We start from the raw sequence: 11,529 nt of genomic DNA, 5'->3' as shown, positions 1-11,529 counted from the left end.
TTCCCATTTTTGTTTCTGCATTGTGACCATTTCACTACCATTTGGTGTTTTGCACTGTTAGTATACTATAAAACACCAACAGATATATTATATGAACAGTTACCGCCATCTAGTGGTGAGGCTGAGAGTTACACAAGTGCCAAGTAGTGCAAAGAGGGAGAGGACGAAGACATAAACAGTCAAAGGCAGTCAGAGTTGACCAGTCATACCAGTTATTGGCACAAGAGATTAATAAAAGAATCATTATACCTTCTTCAAAAGCATTCATGTATTCACATTGCAACATTTTAGATCAATGAAAAATGCATTTCTATTAAAAATATAGGAAGTGAAAGAATAAAAAAAACTTCTGATGCAATTAGGAGATGATTTTTACTGAAAATGTTCACAAGGTTTCAATAAATATAGTGTTAATACAATTTACAGAGCACTGCATGGAAAAATAATAAGAGGACAAATTATTACAGATTACAATGATTGTCCAGTATCAATTATGTTATCGTTGATTTCCATCTGAATGATGATGAGTGTCTTAGCATATGTGCCAAACTGTTAGTCATAGACAATAGCAGAAACTGCACTACAGCCAACAGTCTAGTATGCAGGCTAGGAGGCCTCCTGACGTCTTCTCAGTAAAAGTCCATGTGTGTTACATAAAGAAGATACGCAGCTTTAGCACCGACAAGCCCACGGCTCAGTCCACAGTAACAGTCCGAGATAATAATGCTGATAAGCAGCACTGTGATGTGGATGATGTCCATGACAAGAACAAAAAGTTGATGATGCTTGATGTTGAGAGCATCAGGTATTGTGAATTTCTCTAGCTGATTAGAGACCATCAGTCTCCTCTTCTGGCCCTCTTCATGTCTTTTATCCAAGTTGTAGATCCTAATGTCTCTGATGATTTCACAGAAGCTTCATCATTAATCTGAGAAGATGCTTATCATCTGATGTGGTCCAGAAAATGACACAGGTTGTCTGTCCAGGGTGCCTCAGTGAATGTCTGAACTTTTGAGAGCAATAATGTTGCTGATGGTTCTTCTGCTTCATATCAAGGTTTCTGTAGGCAAAAACATCATCCTTAAACTGAGAAGATGGTTATTCTCTGATGTGGTCCTGAAACAGTCCTATAGTCCAGCGTGTCTTCATGAAGTTCTGGTCCATCTGTTGTCTGCAGTCTCTAATCCAGGAGGAATGGTGTCTCTGTGAAGTTCTGGTCTCTCTGTTGTCTGCAGTCTCTAATCCAGGAGCAATGGTGTCATCGTGAAGTTCAGGTCCTTCTGCTGTCTGACATCCTGAATCGAGGAAGATTGCACTGGATCCCTGCATAGAAAACAGTGGAAAAGACAAAGAAAGGGTGGAAAAAAATACTCTTAGCATGGTTTAATGAAATCTGGGGGTCTGTAACATTTTAAACCTAAAAAAATTGAGGAGGATAAAGACTTCCATTGTGGTGATGAGTCGATGTGATGTTCCATCTCCCACTGGTCAACATTTAGGGGCTCTGGTTACAGAGCACAGCGCCTGCACCTAAAAAAAACAACACACTCACACAGAAACACACAGGCATGCAAAATGTTAAGATGTAAGAAATATGAAAACATGAATCTAATACTTAAATCTACAAAACACAGTCTAAAGAATCCTGTAGCTGATTAAAATCCTGGCGGTGGTCGACGTGGGCTGCTGAACGCAGAAGGTGCAGGTGTCTCGAGGGTCTGGGCGTCACTGCTGTCATGACACCTGAAGCGGCCATCCTTATCGACAGACACCTCCTTAAACGTCCTGCACATTGTGGTTCCCTGCAAAAAACACACACAGAAATAATGAGTGTGTGTGAAACTGCCACATACTGATGAAACACCAAAATCACTCGTAACTCTAAGTGCACAAAAACACAAGCACCAACCAGCAAGTCGTCCTGCACTGATGACTCGGTTGTTTCTGTGCGCAGGGAGATCTTTGCCTCACTGATGTCTCTTCCGATGTTCTGAAAAACAGAGGACATTATATTGAAAATAAAGGGGTAGATATTCTTTTGACGTCACTGCTAGCCTCTATATACTTGTTTGTTCACATAGGTGTAACCTGATCACACACTGCAAGAAAGCATGAATACATAAGGGAGCTTTGAAATAAACAGTACACTTCCATTCATTTTCGTTTTTTACTCTTTAGTGTCCTGCACCTATGCCTGACTTTGGATTTGGACTTCGTACAATGAAATAAAATCAGAATGGGACGAACTGGATCCAAAAGCTTTATAATCCAAGTGAGTCAAGAGCTTTACCTTGATGTAGGCCACAGCAATGGCACGAGCAAAATACAGTGGAGGAAGCTATAAAAACAGTGAAAGACATGAAGTTAAAAGAAAGAGACTTCAGAACATCAATTCACATTAAAATCATGAAGCTTTTTCAATGACTTGCCTGTTGTGAGCGCACACGGTAGAAGTCGTTGGTGAGCACCCACCAGTGCTCACTCTCCAGCCCGCTGTACACGGCCTTGTGCTGGAGCTTCACCTCCACCAGCTACAGAAATCACATGGAAAAACATCTCGTCAACTTTTTCACTGCCTTGAAAAAAGTCAATCTACATCCTTCAATGAATGAGATTTATCTGTGAGAAAGAATGTGTAATAAACAAACTAGAAAAAGGAACCTTTCTGTCATCAGACGTCCACTTTGTGTATGTGGATGCAAACGACTTGTTTGCCCGGTCCACCTCTCTGCAGTACTGCTACAGGAACAGGAGAAAATGAAAATATTAAAAAAGACTGAAATGTGAACACTGGGCTTAGAAAACGTTGCTCCACGTCAGTGCAAGAGCTGATTCTTACCCAGATTCTTGCAAGTGGTCCACAAGAAGAAGGTGGAACGAATGGCAGTTCCTCCAGGTTCTGCAGAGATGATACAGAAATACAGTTCATATAGAGCAGAGATATTTATGTCGTCTCCTCAAGTCAGAATATATATCCTCATGATCTTTAGTGAGAAAGATTACCTCTGGGACGGGGACGGATGGAAAGATGTCCCACTCCCGAACCTCTGCTCCTAAGGAACATGTTTAAACCATCACTCATTTTTGAAAAGCTTGTTCAGCATAAACAGTATCTGCTGTGTGCTTCTCTATAATCTCATGAATGAAAGGCATGATGATGATGACTAATATTAATGGGGAACTCTGCCAATTTTCCAAATTTCTACATAATTAAGTGGTTCAAATGTAATAAATAAAGTAATTCAGAGCGGTTTGGAGTGAAACACTTCATTCTAGAGAAACTAACCAAGTCAGATTTATTCACAGTGGTGGTGATAGGAACCAAATTCATGAGGAGTTTAATGGCTCCCTCACAAAACCTTATTAAAAATGTTTGTGAATACTCAGTTTGATGTCTGAGACATTGTTGTATCACATTTGTGATGAGGTTTTGGCCTAAAACGTCCTATTAACCTATTTATTTTAATCCATTTGTGGCTGAGGGGCACATGAAGGGCATTATAATGCAAAATAGTCACCCCAAAAAAATACTATGTAAACATCATAAACATTACATATAAAAAACCCTTAGAAGACACGTGTAGGTTCAGTTGTAGTTTTGGGTAACATGTAAAATGGCTATATTCGTGTTGAAGACATCACAACCCCTGGTTCCTATCACCACCACTGTAAAGAACTCTCTAGATGACTTTCTCTACAAGCTCGAACGACTTTGTTTACATCCCAACGACAGAATGAAAATCGAAAAATCTGCGGAATTCTTCCTTAACGAACTTATGAGGACGCATTAAAGGTTTTATTACACAGTAGCAGCCTTTAATAAAGTGATTATATTAACTCAGAAAACGAAGTAACAGAGGTTAGCTAGCTTCGCTATCTAGACAGTGTGGAAGTTAGCTTAACGGTCTTTTGGTCGCTATGGTAACAAATCAGCAGACTTACCGTCGAAGGCCTCGGTCTGGGTTGTAAACTCGATCCTCCGCTGCTGGTCCAGGATCCTCCGCCACCTGTAAAAGACAAAGTAAGAAGTTACAGCGGCCGCTGAAATGCCAGTAGCACAGAGTACCACTGACCGCAGCTGACCGCCGAGAAGAGAGGAAGAAAACATCGTTTTTTCGCTTTGGAGAAGAAGCTCAGCAAACAGTGTCTCGCTCAGTTGGGTGTCGGTGAACGACTGGCCGATTTTAGAGTTTCAGCCCCGTAGAACGTTCTTTCACCACGAGAACCTCATTTATTTCACAACATGTTTACATAACAGCGATATTTAAACTGTAGCCTCAGATTGTGGAGCGTGGTTTAGGTGGCAGACATGTCTGTTTCCTTTAGTATAAGCTCTAGAAACTGCTGGCTGTTAAAAACATACCATTAGATTTACGACGATAAGAAGAGTTCAGAAAAGGTCCTGCTGCTCTTTTAATATATATATATATATATATATATATATATATATATATATATATATATATATATATATACACACACACACACACACACACACACACACACACACACATACACACATTAATTGTATTATTTAACATAATCAGTTTAAAGTATTGTATTTGCATCCTTATATGATGTATCTACCAACGAGTGTCCCACTTCAGTGTAGCCTTTGAAACACAATCAGCAGAAGCTCCTCTGGACAAAACCCACCACAGTGATTATTAATATAGCAGGACTTCTCAACTCCAGTATTGGAGATGAAAACCAGCTGATAATGGGTGTATAACAGCTGAGTGAATAGAAAGACTGATTATCTAAGTCCTCTAGAAGGAGGGGGACCTGAAGAGGCCTTGTCTGAAAGGTTTTGGTTTCGTTCCAAATGTAAGATTTTGGAAAGGTACTGAAGAGAGAGACTACATTTGCACAGGACCCAGTAATTTGTGGAAAACTGCTGTTTAGCACAATCAAATAATATCTATCTAACAATAATAATATTATTAATAATAATATCTATGACATCATATTTAAACATTTTTCAGTGTAAAATGTCTGTGACATTCTTTAATACAGCACTTTCCTATGGAGTGAGATCTATGAAAGTGTTTTTAGATTCTGCTCTTTTCGATACTGAAAAAAAAATGTGTTTGCTTGTATGAGAATATTATTAATTTAGCTACATTAGCTGAATGCATTCTTGTGTGAGTGACTTTAAGGCTTTCCAACCCAGAATTGTCTTGAGTTTGTCACCTTCAGTGAAGGTTATGGAGGTTATATTACTGTATTTGTGGACACACAAAATCATTACACCCAAAAAGTCCTGAAAATAAACTGGAATGAAACAATCGATATGATTCAGTGTCACCTCTTTATGAAACAACTTGGGCCAAGAAAATTAAATTTATAATTGTTTTTGTTGTCAGGCACCCATAATCTATGTAAATGCACCCAATTTAAATTTTATTTATAGATGACTATCATATATACAACAGCATACATCAGTCTCAGCTAATGAGACAAGAAAAAAACATTTCAGAATAACAGCTATACCAAATATTTTAATAACATGCCATATCATTTATTCAAAATGATTACAAAACTGATGATGACATAAACGATGCTAATAAAAAGTAAAATAGATAATGACCATTTTTAAGTCAATTGGATGTAAAATTATGCATATATGCTTTGGGTTTACAGTCTGTTCAGTGTTTTGAACACCGTGGCTGAATTATTTGATTGGTGGAATATATTGTAGTATGATTCACTATAATCTCATGAATGAAAGGCAGCCTTCACTTAGCTTTAGGCTAAAATCAGGTAACCTCACAAGCCTCATGAATAGTGAGTAATGTCACAGGAATCAAATGTCATACCTCAAAATGAGTGAATAAAAACTCCAGCAGCTAGTTATTGCTAGTTTGATAAATTTAAGATACTTTCATGAAGGCTCAGTTAGTCCATTTGAAGGCCATATGCTCAGCGAAGTGTGTATTACTCAGGAAACAATGAGTCCAGCTCTGGAAAACAGGTGGAAGGTGTGTGAGACAGAAGTGTGTCAGAAAGTGGACACCTCAAGCTCTGTCGTTTGACATTATGGGGTTAATTGCTGACACAGCATGTGCTGCTGCTAAATGTACATTCATTTAAGGCCCCCCTGAGGCCACTGGGCAGTGATTCCAATGGCCTGGTCAGTAATCCACCCCTGAAGTGGACAGATAAGTAACAGTGTTAAGTTGCGTAAATGTAAACACTAGAGATGACTGCCTTACAGGTCTCTTTAATAGGAATTTTATTAGCTTCCAACACTCATGACATTTTATAGCTAAGATTAGATGAGTAGATTATTTCCAATCTGCATGTACGTGATTCATTAAATGGAACATGCTTTCCTCCATCACTCTGATTATGATTTGAGAATCAGAAAAAATTCAGCCAGGAGGCTTTAATGTGAGAAATTCTTTGTCGCTGCTGATGTTCTGTCTTTGGCATGTGCTATGCCACTAATTGTTTGGTGATGAAGGACTTTATCAGGACCACCTAGGACACTGATGCACTGTGTAGGTTTACAACTTTTACAACTCAACTGAAGCAGATCGTTTGCTGCACTACTCGTCAGCCCCCTAGATACCCCATCCATCAATGGAAAGGGACCATCATAGGACAACTGGTGGTGAGACATTATTTGTAAGTTCCTCTCTCTCTAAGGTCCTTTATAAGTTTTTAATTGTACACCAAAACCTTTCAGTCCAGGCCTTGTGAGAGCCCCCTCCCGCTAGGGGTCTTTGGTAGTGAATTCCATTCTTCCCCCAGCTGATATACATCTATACAAGCTGTTTTACAATCTAAGCTCATGTTCAATATCAGAGACTCTCTGCTCTGAGAAGTTATCAGCCATTCCTGGCACACGTGATCCAGCACATGAAGGGCTTGATAATTAGCTGATGAGCTGGAGCTGGTACGGTCAGGGCAGATAGAGCTAAAGCTGTGCAGAGCTGTGAATCTTCAGGACTGAGCTGAGAGGTCCTGCTTGATATGAACCGCAGCTCTCCTTTTCCGGCAGCACTTGTGCAACTCCAGACCATGATGCTACTACCACCTTTCTTGACTGTAGGAAAGAGACGGTTGTCTTGATACTCCTCACTAGGGCACCACCACACATGCTGGACACCATCTGAGCCAAAGAAGTTTATCTTGTCTCGTCAGACCACAGGACATGGTTCCAGTAATCCATGTTCTTGGACTCCCTGTCTTCAGCAAACTGTTTGCGGGCTTTCTTGTGCGCCAGCTTCAGAAGTGGCTTCCTTCTGGGACGATGACCATGGTTGATGCATTATGCAACATGTGGTCTGAGCACTGACAGGCTATATCCAAATTTTATTTCTATAGTGTTGTCCCATGAAAAGATATAATAAAATGTTTGCAGAAATGTGAGGGGTGTGTATATATATATATAGTATCTCACAAATGTGTCTCTGTGACACATTTACCGCATGCCAGCAATTTCTCTATAAGAGCTGATCAAACCTTTCATATGTCGCTATGTCAATTTGAAAGACCTCTTTTAAGCTCTCTTTTATGGTAGGCTAGCAGGCTACAGGCACAAGCTTTATATGAGTAACATCAGCAGAGAACTTGTAGAGAAGAGAATTACCACTCTGTGATGTCTTCTGGTTTTCTCAAACACTAGAGGGCGCTCCTGAGTGAGTCCAAAATGAATGAGCTGATATGGAGCATCTGAGCAAAATCATAGTTAATAAATGCTTAAATATTTTTAATGTAAAAGAACACAATCATTTCCTGAACACAGAACAGCATAAAACATTTTAACACTGCTGTTATAAAGACCTTTAAAACTTGAGCTGTAGGAGTTTAAAACCGCACATTAGTCCATGACGTCAGTGAGCAAGAATAGCCAATGAGCTGCTCCGCTCGCCAATCAATCCCCACTCACTATTAGTAATGCCTGCCTCCTGCTGCCCAAAACCCGTTTGTTGTAGAAAATAGGAAACATATAGATAAGATTTCTTTGTTTTTTTTATTTTATTTTATTGTAATAACTCACCCTTGTATTGTTGTCTTATTCTAGCCTTCTGATTGGTTAAGAAGAGTGAAAACCTGCATCTCATAGCAGACGACTTCTGTATAAATGCCAGCTTGTAAGCAGATGAAATTCCGATAAGTCTTCCTTCTTCACACCAGAAGACCAGCCTCAGACACTAGCCAGCCAAGCACCATGTGAGATCTACAGAGATGGTATATTGAGGAATATTTGGACTGAAATTGAACTGGATAAATTGTCAGTCTTTGGCTTTAACTGGATATTTCTGTCACTAAAGTATGTTTTCATTACACTGATTATCTCTGAATGTAAGGCTTTGCATTGATTTTATATTAGACCACAGTCCTCTGTGAAGCTATTCAGTTCGGCATTCCGCCTAGTTTAGAAAGGGATTCTTATAAACAATCTTATGCAGTCATAAAATACATAAAAAAAATTAAGATAATAAAATTACTGAAAATATCACAAATGTGTTGTTAGAGAAGGTGGCTGAGAAAACCCAACAAACTGCAAATAAAAATGAGCTGAATGCCAAAAACACAAACAAAAAGGACAACATGGGCGCAGCATTTTCCAGATGAGCCACGAGACACTCACGCACTGCAAATACAGAAAACACGTGCCACCTCAGAAACATGGATAAGCCAGTCACAGCACAACAGATATGTTTCTGGAGGACACTCAGAGAAGATGGAGCTATTCAGTCTTTTAAGTTCTATGAAGCACAAACACAGTAAATGTAAGTTAACTTGTATTTAAGCAGATTACTTATATCACTGTATTATAATAGCTGTAGAGTAAAAGGTAAACTAGCAATACCAGAGAACCACCACAGTACATGTGTGATATTTCAGATAGTAAACTAGCCAGCCAGATTAACCACGAACTTGGATTTTGAGTGTCTGTGGTCTTCTCTACCTCAGCGCTTTTCCATCATAGATATTCTATCCCCTTTGAGTGGTTCAGAAACATTCTTGTTGTGTTTTCTTTCTTTGCATTGCGTTTGTAAAATGAGGCTTCTGTGTAGTCATGATGATGAAAGTGTTTTCTGTATTTGCCACGTGTTTATTAGTTTGCAAAGTGTTTTTAATGGTATTATGAATAGGGTCTTGTCAGCCACCATAATAAGAGGTGTAAGAACTATGTTTTCTGGCGGATCCTTAAGAAATCTTACAGTAAATAAAAAAAATTAAGATGAAAACATATGAAAACATCTTACTGGGAATATTATTGGTTAATATAGGGAAGATAAAGTACTGGAAAGCTCAATTCTATATATTTTAATAGATCAGGTATTGGCTAAAATGAATCAGATTTAGTTTTAATCCTTTGTTTTTATTTCACGCTCTGTTTACTTCGCTGTCATAGAGAAGCCATAAACAAATGATCCCCTCCTGCAGCAGTGAGGGGTCTGTAATTGTGAAGTGTGTTAAAGAGGAAAAATAAAACTTGTAATATCTACAGCATCTGTGTTTCCCCTGTGTATAAGTTTTTGCTTGTATCATTAGCTGCAACTGATGCATGTTTTGATGGTCACCTAAAAATATGTATTTACACATATCTTACATATGGATAAATCAGGTGAATCTACACAGATAATGTACATTTGCACACAAACACAGTTCTAATTTTCATTGGTAAGGAAATTAAATATATATTTTTCCACACTGCCACCACTGTTACGCTCGTCCTTGTATCTCTCTTTGCCCACGTAGTTTCCTAAGTAATTGGCACTGAATCACTCATAGAGAACTTATTGATTGTTTCATTACAGTTTATTTTCAGGACTTTTTGGTTGTAATGATTGATTTTGTGTGTCCACAAATACAGTAATATAACATCCATAACCTTCACTGAAGGTGACAAACTCAAAAATCCAAAGTTTGGAGAGCCTTAAAGTAGCACATAGCTAATGTAGCTAACTGAATATTATAATCATACATGCAAACACGTATTTGTTCTTTCACAAGAAATGTGTTACAAATGTTTAGACTGCACAGTCTAGTCTAGTCTAGTCTCCGTAGGAGAAAAAAGTACTAAAGTGCACTAAAGAATGTCAGACATTCAAAAAGTGATTCTTACACAGTGAGAGAAAGAAGAGCAAGAGCTTTCATTAATTAAAAGCAGATTTCAAACAACCTGCAAAATGCAGAGACTATAAACCCAATATGAGCTTAGTTTATCCATTCAAACAAAGATAATCTGATTACACAGTAAGAATATGATAAAGATTCCCAAACTGGAAACATTTCCTCATGTTTATATAGAATGAACATAAAATCAGAGGAATTACATTCCTACAATCTTAGGAAACTTAGTCGATGTCAGTCTCACAGTGACATGTTAAAGTGTGTATGTAATGGCAAAGGGTCCACAGGGATCTAGCAGGGTCTCCAGAGCGCAGTAGGGGCTGGAGTTTCCTAGTTGCTGCTGATGTTGCAGACTGAAGAACAGATCAGCAGGACACTTGTGCTTTTCTCCATGGAAGGCTGCATGGTGAGGAAGTGGCTCAGCAGTCTTCTCTGGGATGGAGTCTGAACTCCACACTGAGACAGGAAGATGACGGCCTCCTGCACACACCTGCCGTAGCCTTCACTGGCTGAAGCGGAGCAAACAGAGTTGTAGGACTGCTGCTCTCGCTGCTGCTGCTTCTGCTGTTGCATCAGGAAATGAACCGTCATCTCCAGGATGTCGGCTTTCTCCTGTCTGGAATCTGGCTGCTGCTTTAGGAATTCTCTGCCCTGGAGAGACTTGAGCTTCTCAATGCTGTTGTTGATGCGTTCTCTGCGCATCTTCTCCACTACTGGCTTCCTCAGCTAGAGAGAGAGAAAAGAAATATTTGTTAATTACACTAATCAACCTTTTCTGTTTAAATGCAGACAGAATATAGAACTGAAGTCCATGATATACGGGTGAGTATATTTACCTTGTTTGTTAGAGGAAGATGCTGTTTGGAGGAGATGAGAGCTGCAGTGATTGTAGGACTTCTGCTGAGCTCTCTGTGAGGAGAAGACGTGAGCTGTGCCGAGTTCTCTCTGTCTCTCCCTCCTCTATTTATACTCTCCAATCTCCATATGAATGTGTGAGGCTTGGCTTTGCTGGAGGTTCTCACAGTCTGCAGTCAATGAAGTGTGTATTACTTAGGAAACAATAAGTGCAGCTCTGGGCAGCAGGTGGAGGGTCTTTTAAAGGGCTGGGAACCAATCGCATGGTGTTTTGTGAATATGGGAAAGCAGTGACCTTGTAAAGCGATTTGAGTGGCTATTTGGTTCTTAATTCCACCTGATAATAAAAGGGCTAAATCCATGTGCTAGACACAATTCAAAGCATACTTTACAGAATTCCTTTTTATATAAAATCTAATCTTGAGAGCATTCACAAATGGAAATGAAGAGATGAGTGAGCATGTTTTGAAAATCGGCTCTCAGGTTAAGGGCTTACAACACATTCAGGTCAGCTAGTTGAGGTGATTCTGTCATATTGTGTCTTTCAGATCTTTATGATTATCCAAGGGGGAATTCTAT

At 39.2% G+C, this 11,529-nt stretch overlaps 2 protein-coding genes across 2 annotated transcripts; both read right to left on the bottom strand.

Annotated features, from left to right (window-relative positions):
- Positions 1 to 353: 353 nt before the first annotated feature.
- LOC108432632 lies at positions 354 to 4,234 on the bottom strand. Its single transcript, XM_037541625.1, has 8 exons — positions 3,943 to 4,234; positions 3,004 to 3,053; positions 2,840 to 2,899; positions 2,662 to 2,739; positions 2,430 to 2,531; positions 2,291 to 2,338; positions 1,910 to 1,990; positions 354 to 1,802 (listed from the first exon to the last, which is right to left on the bottom strand). The coding sequence occupies exons 1-8, from the start codon at positions 4,106 to 4,108 to the stop codon at positions 1,656 to 1,658; spliced, it is 732 nt and encodes a 243-aa protein (XP_037397522.1). The 5' UTR covers positions 4,109 to 4,234; the 3' UTR covers positions 354 to 1,655.
- A 5,539-nt stretch (positions 4,235 to 9,773) lies between these two features.
- Positions 9,774 to 11,021, bottom strand: LOC108432224 (transcription factor HES-5-like). The gene is made up of 2 exons (XM_017705931.2): positions 10,932 to 11,021; positions 9,774 to 10,821 (listed from the first exon to the last, which is right to left on the bottom strand). Exon 2 carries the CDS (start codon positions 10,795 to 10,797, stop codon positions 10,426 to 10,428), a length of 372 nt encoding a protein of 123 aa, XP_017561420.2. The 5' UTR covers positions 10,798 to 10,821; positions 10,932 to 11,021; the 3' UTR covers positions 9,774 to 10,425.
- Between the last annotated feature and the right edge of the window lie 508 nt (positions 11,022 to 11,529).

This window comes from Pygocentrus nattereri, chromosome 9 (genome assembly GCF_015220715.1).
Source record: "Pygocentrus nattereri isolate fPygNat1 chromosome 9, fPygNat1.pri, whole genome shotgun sequence".
Classification (NCBI taxonomy): Eukaryota; Metazoa; Chordata; class Actinopteri; order Characiformes; family Serrasalmidae; genus Pygocentrus; species Pygocentrus nattereri.
Note: the sequence above shows the minus strand (reverse complement) of the source record. Positions and strands in the feature narration are given on the sequence as shown.

Coding starts and splice junctions, on each gene's coding strand:
- LOC108432632 (XM_037541625.1), bottom strand. CDS start 4,108: ATGTTTTCTTCCTCTCTTCTCGGCGGTCAGCTGCGGTCAGTGGTACTC. Junction 2,740..2,839: donor GACCACTTGCAAGAATCTGG/GTAAGAATCAGC, acceptor CTGTTCCTGTAG/CAGTACTGCAGAGAGGTGGA. Junction 1,803..1,909: donor CAGTGCAGGACGACTTGCTG/GTTGGTGCTTGT, acceptor TGTTTTTTGCAG/GGAACCACAATGTGCAGGAC.
- LOC108432224 (XM_017705931.2), bottom strand. CDS start 10,797: ATGCGCAGAGAACGCATCAACAACAGCATTGAGAAGCTCAAGTCTCTC.